Source organism: Sarcophilus harrisii, chromosome 4 (genome assembly GCF_902635505.1).
Source record: "Sarcophilus harrisii chromosome 4, mSarHar1.11, whole genome shotgun sequence".
Lineage (NCBI taxonomy): Eukaryota > Metazoa > Chordata > Mammalia > Dasyuromorphia > Dasyuridae > Sarcophilus > Sarcophilus harrisii.
In genome coordinates, this window is record NC_045429.1 from 357,850,506 (window position 1) to 357,867,550 (window position 17,045).

At 33.0% G+C, this 17,045-nt stretch overlaps 1 protein-coding gene across 5 annotated transcripts in view; it reads right to left on the reverse strand.

The window, feature by feature from the left end:
• ASH1L (ASH1 like histone lysine methyltransferase) overlaps positions 1-17,045 on the reverse strand; it is a 217,593-nt gene that overhangs the window by 157,490 nt on the left and 43,058 nt on the right. For 4 of the 5 annotated variants that reach the window (XM_031966722.1, XM_031966720.1, XM_031966721.1 and 1 more), the window contains 2 exons: positions 13,870-14,380; positions 13,455-13,526 (listed from right to left, as the gene is read on the reverse strand). In XM_031966722.1, the coding sequence (XP_031822582.1) occupies positions 13,455-13,526; positions 13,870-14,286 (489 nt within the window). In that variant the 5' untranslated portion in view covers positions 14,287-14,380. The remainder of the gene's footprint in view (positions 1-13,454; positions 13,527-13,869; positions 14,381-17,045) is intronic. The other variant, XM_031966723.1, reaches the window with a different exon arrangement.

Consider the following 17,045-nt stretch of genomic DNA (forward strand, 5'->3'; position numbering starts at 1 on the left):
TGCCTACCATGTGCACAGAGCTATTTTAAGCAATAGATAAAAAGGACACAATCCCTGCATTCAAGAACATGTGAATATGTTTAAATTTAATAGAAATAATTCCAGAATTGACTGGCTCTTCATAAAACCAATTCTCCTTCACTGTATAGAGGAAGACACTGAGGACCAAAGAAATGATTCTCTCATGATCACAAGAAGAACCAAGGTAATCTAGAGACTGCTCTTTCTATACTATTCCCTTAGAGTAATAAAGTAGAAATTTTTAAAAGTGACAATTCAAGTATTTATTTTAGCATGTGAAGAAAACATATTGAATATAACAACACTAATAAGAACCTCCAACTTGGGCCAAAGAGAATTTGGTTTTCTCCAGTAGTAAATTACATATTTTAGATATCTTTCCCTCAGTACACAATTATTTTTAACTATACTTTTTCCTCCTCTGGTCCAAGTTTATCCTTCTTTGTTTTAGAAAAACACACTGATTTCTTGAATGTTATCAAAACTCAAGTCATTATATTTTGAAGAGAAGATGACAATTTTAAAAAGGATAGAAGAGTCAATTTCTTCCTTTTTGACCAGAAGGAAAGATGAAAAATAACATGCACAGTAAGAATATACATTTATTTCAAATTTTCAAAGTGAGAAGAAATAATCTGTACACTTCCTTCCCAAACTGTTGCTGACAGCAAATACCTAAAACAAATAAAAACAACTGTTGCCATCTTTTGATAGAAAAATTTCAGTATCAGCTGTGATTTCACCAACAATCTTCTACAATCTTCTATCCATACAAATAAGTACAATACAAGGAGCTACAAAAAAATACACATCAATTTTGTACAGAATTGAAGAGGTGGAGTCCAGAGGCAGGTTCCATCTTGTTTTATTGTCTTAAATATGAACAGTACTGTTAGTGTCACTTTTCTTCTTCCCATACTTTCAAACGTTAGTAATCCAATGTAGTTCGACTATAAATAGCTAAAATATTCCAATGCATATATTTACCATCTGTGCTTTAATAACAAAATGCTTTAGTACTCCTTCTGTTTTAACTTCCTAAGAAAGTAATAGGAAATATACTAAGCTTCATGCTATTTGAAAGAAAAAAAGAAAAGAAAAGAAACAGGATATGGTATACATGCAAGATTTGAACTTTGCTTGTCAGAGAAATAAAAAACATTATTAGATAACATCTAGATTTCACAATTCAACAATGGTTACTATTTAGGAACTTTCTAATTAATTTCCATAATTTTTGAAAGTATTAACTTGTATCTAATCATGTCTATTTTCTTATTTCAGACAATAAAATACAGCAAAATTAGAGCTTTATTTAAGAGCAGATATATAAAACCTTAAGATAGTTCCATATGTTCAAGGCAATAAGAATAATAGGCAACATGCTACTCTACTCCCTAGACAGTTCTAACTGAACAACAGCATACTTCTCTTATCTATTCTCACTAGAAACTTGTTACTGTAAAAAATACCATAATTTGTCAAAGAAAGACAAAACAGGTTCTTAGTTGTTTAAACCCTCATATCTGTCCTATTTTTTTTTATATATATATATAGAAGCAAAATTACTATTAATCATGAAAAAAAATTTCTAAGAAGAAATGAAGACCAATAAATCTAATGGTTTATTGTTAAGATTTTGCATCTGTTTCCTGAACTCAATAAATAACTACAAATCCCTCTTCACTAGTCCAATAAGAGCAATTACTGAACCATATCTTTTAACCTGCTCTATAATGCCACCTGCTGTTCCAGTTTTGTGTCCTCAAGAACACCTATTCCACCTATGTCCACCATGAATATTGTATTCATAAGACTCTAGAGTTGCAAGACTTTAAAGGTCATTTAATCCAAACTCCTACATGAAAACCCCTACTTATACCTCTCTTCAACCAGGATACCTCATTCAATCTATCTACAATCAAATCTTGGGGGGAAAAAAGTCCCAATTTAGTTATTTCTATAAACAAACAATTCAAGACAACCAGAAGTTAGTTTTAAGTAGCCCTTCCTAATTTTAATGTTCATTACAATAATATTGTAAAGGGGCAGAACTAGAACACTACCCAGGAAACTTTCTCTCCTATACTGTATTTTCTACATTTTATTTTCTAACTATACAATGTTTGAAACAGCATTATACACATAGAGCAGATGCTCAATAATTGCTTTGTTAAGCCTTTAGTTATAACAAAAGAGAAAAGGAGAAAAAAAACAATTACTCATGAATAAGCAAACTTTTGAGAACTAAAGAGTGATTTATTCTTGGTCATTACTTAATTTTCTGACATCTTAATCAAAAAAGGCTATATTCAATTAAAGAATTTTAGAACTAAAGAATCTAGTGGAAATAAAGGAGAAAATGGAACTACTCATGAATAATAAGAAAGAAAAAATTTAACTAGGTTCTATACAAGGTAATTTAAATTATTAGATTATGAATGATCACCTTTGGTTACTATTTCATTTTGTCATATACCTTGACCAAAAGACTATATTGAGCTAAAGATGTTGAGGGCTGAGATGAACAGAAAATGTTTTAACTCATTCCTGTAATGTTATAGCTTCTTAGTGTCAGATTCAGAAAAGAACACCAGCAAATTTTGAATTTTTTTTTATTAAATACAAAATTCTACTTGGGGGCAAATGAAAATATCCCATTTAATAGCTAAATTTGATTTGGGATCATTGTTCAAGATACTATTCCCAAGGGGCTGCTAAACATGATCCACTTTTCTCTTAATGAAAAGCACAAAATTAAAATTGATCCCCTTGCCCTATAATAACCACAAAACAGAAGGGACACCAGTTGAAAATTTTAAAACTCAAGGAAAAAATAATATTCAAACTAGTATATAATTTCAATCAGTTGTCATGGTTTTTTATTAACAAAAATGTGAAAAGAATCAAAATTATAAATTCAAAACAAATATTTTCTGAGTTATTGCATTTCAAATTAATAGCGGTCATGCATAGTTTCAAAACTGCCTAATTTATATTAAAAGAAATTGAGGCAGGGCACTGAACTAATGGCACTTTATTAAAGATTTCATGGCTCTTCTAATGAAGTGGTCCTCTGATCTTTCTTATAATCTAATATGTTTCTTGTTTTTATAATGTTCAATACCTGGACAATACAGATGAAACAAACCAAAAATATAGAATTTCACTGGTTGACAGACCTTCAAGAAGGGTCTACACAAAATACAGAATCCCACTGGTTAACAAATGGGCTAATAAAGGAGCAGATCTTGACAAACCTATCTTGACCTTTCAGGTCTTAATGAGCATGGTAGAAAGACAGTTAACAAACAGGCTGACAATCAGGGTCACTTGCTGTCAAATGCTCATGGTCATCTCCTCATGTAGGGCTATTAAAAGGATGACATGGAATGGAAGGGCAACAAAAGTAGCTGGGGGGGTTTTCCATGTAATTGAATCACTTCCACCACAGATAGGGTTGGTCACCATAAAAAAAAAAAAAAAAAAACAAGTAAAAGTTCTGTAATTAGCTCTCTATGATCAAGCAGATGAACTTACAATCTACAGTTCACAGCTCGAGGGCTATTAATCACTGCTCTTATGGAATCATATCAAATTGATTAATACTAAAAATAGGAACAAAAATCATAATAAAATAGGGTTCAATTTAATCATCTATCCCAGTGAAGTATTTATTCATCATATTCAAAAATAAAACTATTTAATCTGCGTCCATTTTGAAAATAGTTTCTACATCTATGAACAAAAGTGAGACAATATTAAAAATCTTTTACTGGAATCTGAAAGATATTGAAGGACATATTGTGAAGATCATATAAGAGTCCTTAATATATACAATCATGGAGATAATTTTATGTATTTACTCTTTAATAATATTAAAAATCTTTCCTCCTAAATGCCCCCCAACCTTCCCTCTTACTAGAAAGAGCAACATTAATCTCCCCAGTCCCTAAGATTCATAATGCAGGAGGCATCCCAAATTCCTTACCATATCTCATCCCTCATATCCAATCTATTGTCAATGTCTGCTGTCTTCATCTTTACATTTTTCACAACCACCATTTTAGCACAGACCTTCATCATCTTGACTACCGCAAAAATCTGCTAGTGGAACTGCCTTTCTCAAGTATGGCCCTATACTTACTAATACATCCTCCAACAATGAAAATTATTTTCTTAATGTATAGGTCTGATCATGTCACCCTCTATTCTAACTCCAAAAGCCTCCTATTGCCTCTAGGATAAAATATAAAATGCTCCGATTGGCATTCAAAGCCCTTCATAATCTAACTTTCCAGTCTTCTACCTTATTCTCCAACACATACTCTTTGATCCAGTAACCCTGGCTTTTTCATGAAGATACTCTTATCTTTTGGTTCTAAGCACTTTCTCTAGCCATCTCACAATGCCCAGAATGCTTTTCCTCCTCAGTCCTGCCCAGTAACCATTCTGGCTTCATTTAAATTCCAACTAAAATCCCATTTTCCTCTTACCTCTCTAAATTCCAGAGCCTTCTCTCTGTTAATTAGAGAGAAAGAGAGACAGTGTGTGTGTGTGTGTGTGTGTGTGTGTGTATTTGCATGTTCTCTCCCCCCTTTGACTGTAAGATCCATGAGGACAGGGACAGTGTTTTTCTTCTTTTTGTATGTATCCCCAGGATTTAACACAGTGGTTGATTAACTGATAAAAGTAATCTTGTTAGATACAATCACTAAGGTAATTTTGTTCACTGAATCTCTAATAAACAATATATTCAGCAAAACTCAAAGTAGCCATGACTGCTTAAAGGTTTTTCCACTGTCATGAAGGATGCCCAAATCAAAATATAAACATAATTCTTTACAGTTTTTCAGATACTCTTGTTTATGGATAATTTCATACTGCTAACAATGAAATATGAAAGACCTAATGGTTCTCCTCAATGGAGGAAAACCAAATCATTAAAAAATGTTCAAATTATGACATTCAGATTGTTGGTCAAGTCACTGTATTAATCCAAGAAATCCAGACTACAGGCTAGACAATGAGACTACAACTAAAAGAAGAATGAGCAGGTTACAGTGAATTTGGCAAACCATTCAGCATTTCAGTTAAATTTCAAATCCTTCCCAATACCAGAACCCAGTTAAAAAACAGTAACAAAAAGAGCCACAAATTCTTAATAATTAAAATTGAGGGGGTACTCAAGGGCAACTGAAAGACATATGATATTCTGCATATTACCAACACTGATTTGCATTCAGTAAGTGACATAAAAGATACAATCAAGAATACATAAAACTGGAAAAATTACTGGCAAAAATTATAGGTGATACAGTGGAATGAGTGTTAAACCTAGAGTAAGACCTGAGTATCTACACAGAATAAATTCAAAACTTTACTCAGGGCTTCTAGTTATATGATCTAGACAGATCACTTCACCTTTACTGGTTTTAGTTTCTCCATCTGTAGAATGTGGAAAATCAAAGCACCTACTTTTCTGGGGTCTTGGGAGATAAAATGAGCAAAAGCTCCCTTAAACTCTCTGCTTTCTGATGTGTATAGTTTTCTAGTTTTCCCCCATTACAATATTAACTCCTTAAAAGCAAAGAATGTCTGTCTGTCTTGAATTTGTATCCACAAACTTTGGATCCTGCTTTGGATAATGCTTCCCACTTAGTAATCACTTAGGTCTTGTAGTGGCATGCATAAAAAAGTATTTAAAGTGCCAGAGGCATGTTTCTTTTTAGGGAAACACTGACAAGGATTACAGGGATGAGAAGGTAAAGACAGCTTACCATCTGCATTGGTGGAAAAGGTTAATCATACTGAAGAATTTATGGGTCCAGTGAAGTAAATGTCAATATATTTTATTATATAGGGAACATAAACAAAGCTAACACTACAGTGTACCTCAAAGTATTAAGCTGACATTAAGTCTTAAACCTTGGTTCAGATGAGCTCCTCTGGCTCTTCAGAATAATCATTTCAGTGTAACAAATATTAGCCCATTGTTTCTAACAAAGTATGTTAATCTATTGTTTATACTGGATTTTTCTTTTGTCTCAACAAAATTGTTTAGAAATGTTCTTTTATAATTTGTTACAAAGAATAATTTGTTACAAAAGAATATTTTGGTAGCTTAATAAATACACAACTGAACTTATGCTCAAGGTCAAGGTCATCTTTCATAATGTCAGGGGTAGAACTATTTTCTCCCATTTCTTGGAAAAGAATATTCAATAATTTCTTCTTTTTGCAATTAGTTATGAGTGAAACGGGAAACTGAGGACTACTCAAAATAATGACCTTAATAATAATAATTCAAGACTCAGCACCAAGACTCTGTTTAATCATTAGGCTCTGGGAGAAGAGCAAAGACTTGCTCTTTCAGCAGAAAATATTTAAGAGATCACTCCTTGACCTTTACTCAACTGCTTGGAGAAAAACCTACTAATTGTTTAATGGCCAGGAGATATACAAGAAAGTTTCCATTCCTATCTAATTGATTGAGAAAAGCCTGAAAGAGACCAAATCTCAGTTACGAGCTGAGTAATTTAGAAACCTTTAACCCCTCTTCCTTAATTGATTATTTACCTTTGAAGCAAAACAGATCACTTTTTCTTAATAACATTTTTGAAATAGTTATTACTTAACTAAGACCCTGGTACCACAAAAAGCCCACTTGTATTCCAAAGACAAATAAGAAATAAAAATGGAGTTGCCCAATGATTTTAAGAGGATTAACAGGAGATGGGTGGGCAAACAGAGTTTCTGTAAACCTTGACTAAGTAACTATGCTCATTACTTCTGTAAAATTGGCTTTTCTTGCTCCAGACTTTCTGGTGAAGGGACTGCTCCACTTCTCAGGAGAATCGAAATAAAGAAACTTTCTTTATGTACCATGCCTCTGAGCAGTCAATTTGAGTTAGGATCTTTGCATCTCATACAGTTCGCATATGATAACTACAAGTAAATACTATGCCTGCCACCTTCATTTTTAAATTTTTTTTTAAAATACAACTGAATCTGTATCAACATTCCTGAAATTTTTTGAATGAGTTAAGACCCTGTATATGATTATGAGAAACTGTTGAAATCCCATTTCTGCCCTATTAAAAATTAATAGGTAAAGGGATAGTGAATAAATTTACTTTGGTCTCAATAGGACTACTACTTTTAATTTGAAATACATTGTATCCTAAAACTAGGTGGCTTGCGCCCTATCTAAGTCTCTTTGTCTAGTTATTTGGATTTTTCTTTCTGAATCACAGAATACAGAAAATAGGAGAGATTTTAATTTTTTTTTTTAACCCTTTTATTTTACAGGTAAGTAAAATGAGGCCTGGAGATAAAGTAACTTGCCCAAATTTACACAGCTATGGTCTGGAATGAACCCAAGTATTATAAATCCAACTCTACCTTTTTTCATTTTAGGTTTGCTATATATAGTAAGTACTTAATAAGATTAATAGTAAGCTACCTAGCAATAACTAAGTGGTGCAGGAGACACAATACTACACTTGGAATCTGAAGACCGAAATAAAAATCCTGCCTCAGTCACTTACTAGATCTCAAAAATATACTACACCAAGAAGTAATCAGAAAAACTATGTAGAACCAGGTAAGACATTGAGTGGTTGGTCAATGGAATAGATTGGGTATACTATACAGAATGAAGACAGTAATCTAGTGTTGAATAAACCTAAAGATCAAAGCTAGAACTCACCATGTGACAAAAATAGCTGTGAAAACTTGAAAGTAGTCAGGCAGAAAGTAGGCACAGTCCAACACTATCTCATACCCATGTATCAAGATAAGGTATATGATGTGACATAAAGAGTGATATCACAAGAAAATTAGGGGAACATGAGAAAAATTACCTGTCAGATCTATGAATAAGGGAAGAGTTTATGATCAGAGTCAGAAGATCATGGGAGGCAAAATGTATAATTTTGATTATATGAAGTTAAAGTTTTACATTAAAATCAATGCAGTCAAAATCAGAAAGAAAGCTGGGAAACTGAAAGGGGGAAGGGGGAAAGGAGTGAGAGGCAAGAGAAATTTTATCAAGTTTCTCTGATAAAGGTATCATTTCTCAAATACGCAGGAAACATTCAAATTTCTAAAGATAAGAGACTCATTCACTAATTGAAAAATAGTCAAAGGATATGAACAGGCAGTTTTTAGATGAAAAAATCTAACCTATCAACATCCAAGTAAAAAAGGTTCTTAAATTACTAATAATTAGAGAAACAGAAATTAAAACAACTCTAGATACTCACAGCTATTAGATTGGGCAATATGATGGAAAAGGAAAATGATAAATGTTGGAAGATATGTGGGAAAACTGGGACATACACACTGTGGGTGAAATTGTAAACTGGTCTAACTATTCTGGAGAACAATTTTTGTCCTAAAGGTTATAAAACTATGCATACCCTTTGACTTAATAATACTGCTATTAGAGATAACCAAAGAGATGAAAAAATGGGAAAGGATCTATATAAGCAGCACTTTTTGTGGTGTAAAAGAATTGGAAATCAAGGTGATGTCCATCAATTGGGGAATAGCTGAACAAGTTACAATATATGATTCTTGTAAAGGGTCATAGATAGTGGGGAACCCTGGGCAAGGTAAAAGAATCTTTAATCTATTAAAAGGAATCCTGCCTGGCTTGGCTCCTCATCCCCCCCTAAGGGCATCTCAGCTTTCCTGAGAAGTCAGGGAGCATGACAACCCGTGTTGTAATTAAAATAGTTATACTAAAGTGGCAAGGAGACATCTGCACACAATAGCAAGTTGTTTATGTGGGCCTGCATGCTCAATATATAGTTAGCGCATGCATAGTATGCTATAATTATATAAATTTATTAGGGTATATAAGGATGAGAAAATTCTGAATAAATGGACTCCTATTTGACCATCTTTGTGAATTCCACTCTGCACTCCTCACCCACAATCAGGATGCAGGCTGGTACTGAAATCCTCTAGTGAGCAGGTCCAGACAGATTCTGATAGAATAGCATTGTGCTATAAGAAATGATGAAGTGGATGCTTTCAAGAGAAATCTTGGGCGTGAACTAAAGTGAAGTGAGCAGAACAAGAACACTGTACACTGTGTAACAGCAAAATTATGATAATCAATTATGAAATACTGATTACTACAATGATCCTCCGCAATTTCAAAGGATTCCATGAAAAATGTCATTCACATCCAAAGAGAGAAATGATGAACTCAGTACAAACAAAAGCATCTTTTTCACTTTTTTCTTAACCTTTTTATTTTGCAAGGGAGAAGGGAAAGAACATGGCTAATGTGAAAATGTTTTGCATGACATCATATTTATATAATGGGTATTATATTTCTTACTTCTCAGTGGGCAGGGGAGAGGATTGAGGAAAGGAGAGAATTTGGAACTCAAAAATAAAAAAGGTGGGAAAAAAAAGGCTATTGGAAGTTCATGAAGGAACAGATCAAGTGAGAGATAGATGATAAAGGTCTGAACTAGGATACAATGGAATATCATTTAAATATATTATTTATATATATTATATATTATTTATATTATTTAAATATATAAATCAAATATATTTGATTTTATCAAGCATCACTATGGATTGTATAGGTCCATAAGGGGGTTACTTGATTCTTTTTTTTAATTATTTTTTTTTTTTGGGGGGGGGTTCTTGATTCTTTAGTAGATTCTGCAAAATCACTTCAGTAAATGTTGGGGCATATTAGCCTTTATCCCCTATTTAAATATCCCTTAAAGGACATAAGAAAGCTATATTACCCAGTGATCTCTCAATGCCCAGGTCACTCAGTTCAACAGTTGACTACTTTACCTAGTGTGTGCTATGATCTTTCCCAAGTAACTATAAAACTGAACTAAAGGAATACAAAGGGTATAACCTAGAGCAACTCCAGCTTATGAAGGATAAACGTGGAGAGAGATGGATATCTCTAGTTCCCCATTGTCACTTTTAGGCTCTCCCTCTAACATCATCACACAATGGTAAAACACAGGGAGTGTGACCTAAAAAAATTCTCCCAGGTTGGCAATCTCAGAATAATTCTGAACTCCTTTCTCTACATCACTTCATGTATCTATTTAATGTCAGATCTTGCCATTATAATCTCCACAACATTTCTCACATTTAACCCATTCTCTCTATTCACACAGATACCACCTTAATTCAAGTCTTTATCACCTATCACCTGGATTACTGAAATAGCCTTTTAATGTCTTGCCCTCAAGTCCAGTTCATCTGACAAATTGAAGCAAATGATTTTCTTTAAACAGATATGATCCTGTCACTCCTCTCCTTCAGTCAACGCTTAATAGCTCCCTACAATAACAATTTCATTTGAAATGATATTGAAAATGATACAATCTTTGATTCAGCCAGAAAGGATTTCTCTCTGTTCCTCACATTCAACATTCCATCTCAGCCTTTATGCCTTTTCACTGGCTGACTGTCCCTCATACTTGAGATGGATTTCCTACTTATTTAGCTTCAATGAATATCTTTTTTTTTTTTAAAGACACCAATCAAGTACCATCTTATATATGATGGAATATCTTCTTGTATTTTGTATATTTTACAATATTGTTGTCACCTTATCAATTTTTGTCCTGATCCTGGCTCACTTAATTCTCCTTACTTCATACAAGTCTCATCAGGTTTCTCTGAAGCCTTCCCTATTACCAGTTCTCGCATTAATTCTCCAATTTATGGCCACCTCCTTCATTTCCAGTTCTTGTCACCACAAAAAAAAAACTGATATAAATATTTTGGCATCTTTTTCCTTTCTATAGGGTATAGGCCTACTTAGTAGTATGCTGAGCCAAAGAATATGTACAGGTCAACTAATTCAAGGTCTGCCTAATTTCACTATTGTTCTGTAAATAGCATCATCATTCAACTAATCTTCATTTTTTTTTTTAATCGGAGCATTATCTTTGGATATTTTCCCTCTTGCCCCTCATGTCCAATCAGTTACTATATCATATAAATTATATTTCTGCAATGTCCCACATTTAACCTTCCCTATTCCTGAAGTACCCACTTCATTCCAACTGCTATTATCTAATGCAAAGCACTTGTTAATTAGCATTCAGCTGGACTAATAAGGTAGCCTCCTAATATATTTTTCCACCTTAATTCTCTAACCACTCACATCTATCCTTTATTCTGATGCCAGATTACTATTTTTATATAGAAATCTTGTCAAATCATGCCTCAGCTCAAAAATCTTCAACGTTACCCACTACCCTCCTAAGTAAAATTCAAACCTTCTTCTTGAAATTAATGATCTCTACAATCTGACACGAATCTACCTTCCTATCTATGCAGTCTATATTCTAGCCAAACTAAAACAAACTCTGTCCCTGAATTATAAGTATAAATCATTAACTTTAATTATTAATTTTAATCTTATTCTCATATCTAAATAATATGAGTTCAGAAATGCTGATATTTCAAATATTTGACAATTAAAATGATGACAAAGGAAATTATTTTCATATAGAAGCTAAAGCATATTAACTAAATGTCTTTTATTTACATCAAATTTTGACAGTACAATAAATTCTGTTATCTGGCACTGCAACAGAAAACTACTAACTGAAAATTTTCACACATGTTTAATACAACATCTATAAAGCTGATACTAAAACTCTTTCAAAGAGACTCAAGAGTCTTCTAAATCAAATATAAAATTTTGTATAATATTTTATGATACCATTATTTTCCCCCAACTAGTAATCTATGCATGATACTTTACGGTAATTATTTTAAACCCAGAATATTCCATTTCTTGATCATGACCTGTATTTACTATATAATTTACTATATTTTACAGTCTCCTTTTCATAAAAAGTTCTATTTTCCTCAAAAAATAAACAAAACATTAAGCAAAAACTGGTTAGAATCAAAATCACTATAAAGAGTGCTCTAGTCAAAACTATTCCAAGCTTGGTCATTCACTTTTTAAAATTCCAAGATAAAGGATATAGTTGAATAGAATATGACAAGTTCTGCTTCTAAGAAACAAATGTTGTAGTCTCAAATATTAATAATCTCTAGAAATTTAAATTTTTCCTATTTATTTTAATTTTATCCTAATAAGGTCTTTGAGCTAGGAACAGAACTATGAGAATAATTATCTTTTACTGATCTCATAACTTCTGACATCTGCTTAAAAGAGAAAATGCCTCACAATTATTTATCAAGGGTACCTCATGAATTATTATCAGTGGAAATGAAGCCATTAAATGCTGTTTTTATTGATACTGGGAGAAAAAAAACCCATCACATTTAAGTGTTAAGTATACACAAAGGTAAGGGGAGTTGGTAAAGATAACTGCTTTTGAAAGAACTAGAATTCTAAACCCCTAAGATGTTATTTAGGAAACTGCCGTTGGAGGGTGCTATTATTCCAGAATCTAGCCATATGGTACATGACAGTAGCCAGCCTATATAGCATATGAAGCAGCTGAGGGTTCATTATCCAGTGTACTTCATTTTCTTACTTCTTTCTTTCTCTGATTTTTTTTCTTTTTTCTTCAATATTTAAAATGACCTGTTCAGAGAGCATTACTTAAGCCTCTACTGATGCTGCCCCTTTACTAAAATCTATGCAATGATAACTATTCATGGAGCTTATAATTTGTAAAAATACATCAATAAATGTGTCAAGTATTTGCTTCTATTTATTTTGAAAAATAAAACGCTATTTAAAAAAAAGGGGGGGGGGAGGGAGGGGGCAGCTAGGTGGTACAGTGGATAGAGCACCAGCCCTGAAGTCAGGAGGATCTAAGTTCAAATCTGGTCTCAGACACTTAACACTTCCTACATGTGTGACCCTAAGCTAGTCCCTTAAGCCCAACTGCCTCAGCAAAAAAGAAAAGAAAAAGAGAAAAGAAGAGATGAGCAGGATGCTCTCAGAAAAATCTGAAAAGTTCTTCACCAGCTCAATCAAAGTGAAATGTACTGTATATATAGTAAGGAGCAAAGTTGTGGGAGGATGAGCTGTGAATGATTTTGCTATTCTCAGTAAAACAATCCAAGAATACACTGAAGAATTTATGATGAAAAATACTATTCATACCTAGAGCGAGAACTTATTGTATCTGAATACAAACTGAAGAATACTTTTTTATTTTTTTTATTTTTATTTTTTTCCCCCTTAAGGTTCTTAAGGGGGAAATCTATGATTTAGGTTTTTTTGCAACATGACTTTTATGGAAAAGTTTTATACAACTTCACAAGGAGAAGAATCTGGAACTCAAAATTTTAAAAACAAATGTAAAAAAAACTGTTTTACATGTAACTGGAAAAAATAAAACTACTAAAACATAAAAAGGTAATAAAAAGAATAAAATCTAGACATGTCACAAATTCAATCAGTGAGGTTAAGATTTCAGTTCAAATGTTAAACCTACTTTTTCTCCCCTCCTCCAATGTGTAACATACATGTTGTTTTGCAATGTGGAGATATATATTCCCGACATAGTCTAAAATAGAAAACAAGTGAAATGAAACATTATCTGATCCTATTAATAAACACAGTAAAAAGGAGAGCAACTCTGAGTACTTTGCCTAAATATCTGCCATAATTACATAGGATGTGAACATTTATAAATCTATATGCAATACACTACACATACACACAAATTCCCTTAATCTTTAATACTCTTCATAATGTCATGCTTTTAAACGTACTGCTTACTCTTCATGAGAACTGTATAACATTAATGGACTTCAGATGTTTTCTGTAACACACAGAATATGAGTCAACAGATAAATTCACAGATTAATAATGGGAAAAGAAATTCAAATTTAAAGAATCCTACTTACTCGTTTTGAAGGGCAAAGTTCATTTTTTTCATCTGTCATCTTCCCACTTTTCAATGCTTTCCTTGGATGCTTAATGCTTGTTTTTATAGCAGGTCGACATACATAGTTCTCCAAGTTTTTAGGAGGCTTTTTAGTTCTCTTAGCCTGAAGGCCAATTTTCAACTTTAAGTTTCCCTCTGAAAAGTTTGTTTCTTTCACAGAAAACTGCTGTGCATCAGTCAAACCATCATTTTTCCCTGTCTCAATGTTTCTGTCCCTATTCCGCCTCCAAAGATCCTCTTCTTCCTTAGTGCTATTCTCTAGTTCCACTTCTCTCTTACTAACCAGTGTTCCAGTGCTGACAGCAGAAGGACTCTTCCTTGAAAATCCTTCGGAGTCGGTACCCACTCCTAACATAGCAGTATTCCTATGGTCCATCACAAGTCAGGCTATTTCCAAGGAATCTTGTAAGAAATTTAAAAAGTTGTGTTAAACAGAAATGGCTGTTCTCCAAAACTTGCAACCAGCATCTCTGTAGGACAAACAAAACAAAACAAAAAATTAATCCGAAAAATTTTTTTTTCCTTCAAAAAGGAAACATTTCCCCCAAGTAGATATTTACAAAGTAAATCTGCCATTTTTAATTTTGGTTATTCAAGTTTTTTAAGCAGTGATTTTTCAGTAGTCTAAATTGCAAAGATTCAGATCTTTAAAAATGAATACCAAAATTGTCAGTGTTCTCCAAATTTTAAAATCTCTAATAAGTTTATTTCTGAAACTTAAAATCAACTAGTAGGAATTCTAAACTCATCAGTCAGAAGATTCCTTCCTTGACAAACAAATTTTAAAAACACAGGAAAGAATAAAAAAAATTCAATTTTAAGGAATCTTTCATTCCTAGATATATCACTCAATAAACATATTACTGGTCAATTATAGTATTAGAGATCTATCTAAAGCAGTCAGTCAGCAAGTGGACATTTGTGTGACTAGATATGCAAAACTGTTATATATACACATTATTATGGTGGATACTATATTTGAATAATTCTTAAACTTTTTGATCTCAGGACTCTTCAAAGAGTTTTTGCTTATGTTTACTTACAAATATTTATCTTGTTAGAAATTAAATTAGATTATGAAAAGTTTTAACCTCAATGACCCCATGAACTTTCAAGGGGGGAGCAAAGATGGCAGAATAAAACCAGGAAGCTGCTTGAGTTCTCCCAGTTTCCTTCAAATACCACATGAAACCAAGCCTCGGAATAGAGTCTGATGGAATGAAATTACTCGTCAGCTCAAGATAGAATGGAAAAACTTCAAGAAAGGTCAGTCTCACTGAGGTGAAAAGGGTGTTCAGCTCAGCTCAGACAGACTTTGGGAAAGCCAAGATGACAGTCTTAATCACAACAAATTAGCAGCTACAACCCTCAGTTCCGGCTCAGTAAAGGAACAAATCAATGAGACAACTTCCAGTTGCAGCTCAAAAGGCAAACTATGAACAGAACAGGCAAAGTTATAAACACAAGGAGCCCATATGCCCAACACCTAGGCTCAGAGCTATATAGGGGAGCTTGGGACAGTGCCCCCATTACTCCAGGAGTAGAGCTCCACTTTAAAAAAAAAAAAAAAAAAAAAAAAAAAGGAAGGGGAAAAAACAGGAAATAACAAAAGAAAAGAAAAGAAAAAAAATAAGCAAGAAACAGAAAAGAACCTTGACCACAGAAAGTTACTATAATGACAGGGAAGACGAAAATACAAACTCAGACAAGAACAAAATGTCCACACAAGAAATTTCAAAGACTGATATGAATTGGTCTCAAGTCCAGAGGCTTCTTGGAAGTACCTTTAAAAGGCAAGTAAGAGAGGTAGAAGAAAAAAAAAAAAAAAAAAAAAAAAAAAAAAGGGAATAGAAACGAGAGGTTTGCATGAAGAGATTCAACAGCTTAGAAAAAGAAAATAACTGACTGAAGAAAAAACTCCTTAAAAAGTAGAATTAACCAAATAGAATAAAGATACAAATGCTAACTGAAAAAAAATCACTAATGACTCTTGAGATAGCAAGAATAAGTCAATGAATGATCCCATGAAAGCTGGACCACACTTTTGAGAACTGCTTTTCTAGAGCCTTTCTTCAGTTAAATTCCAATTCAGCCTATATAGATCTTGTTTACACACAGTTGTTTGTATGGTCAAATACATCTGCGGTCAATACTCTATTCACTAATATATACTACCTCAACTATAATAAAAACACAAGAGATACAAAGTATCTACAGTTAAGGTATCAGTCAAATAAATCAACAATATTAATCAAAAGCCTATTATGTGTCAGGCTCCATGTTGTATGCTGGATACACAAAAACAAAAGTTTAATAGTCCCTGCCTTCAAGAAGTTTACATTCAAATGCTGAATTGTATGCATGGTTGTGCCTATGTGTGTATAATGTGTATAATGTACAAATAAGACTATAAACAATACATGTATAACAATATCATTAATCTCTTTTACCTCCAAACAGTTTATATAATAATGGCAGAATAATCTTTTATTAAATATAACTTTCAAGACCAAAGGACCTTGACAAAGGACCTTAAACCACTCCATGCTTCCTACAATAGGTGTCATATGTGGTCCAAAAAGGCAACTCAAATCAGATTTGAAAAAAATTTGCTAAATAAAAATACAATAAATTATAGGCAATATGAAAACATTAAAGTTTTCAACATAATGTCCCAAAATGATTCTTATATTTGGATAAATGGTTCCAGTTTCTATTCAAATTCGACATTACTGTCCTACAACCTTGAATCTAAATTCAGATATAGTCTTAAAGCCGTCTATAATCTAGCCCTATCCTAATCTAACTTCAGTTTACAGAAGCATAGATCTAGAGCAATAAAGGATCTTATTCATCTAGAACAAATCCCTCATTTTACTGACAGAGGTCTTCACTAGGACCCAGTGAAGTTAAATGACATGTACAAAGATCATAGAAGCCAAAAAAAAAAAAAAAAAAAAAAAGAGAGAGAGAGAGAGAGGTAAGATCTTATTCCCCACTATAACATGACATATACTTTCATCTTTAGGCTGATCTCACAGTATCCCACATTTACTATCAGCCTTGGCTTCAGCTGGCTATCTCTTCCTTCTCCTTCCACATCCTCTTTCTCCAAATCCCAATTTCTCTCTAAAG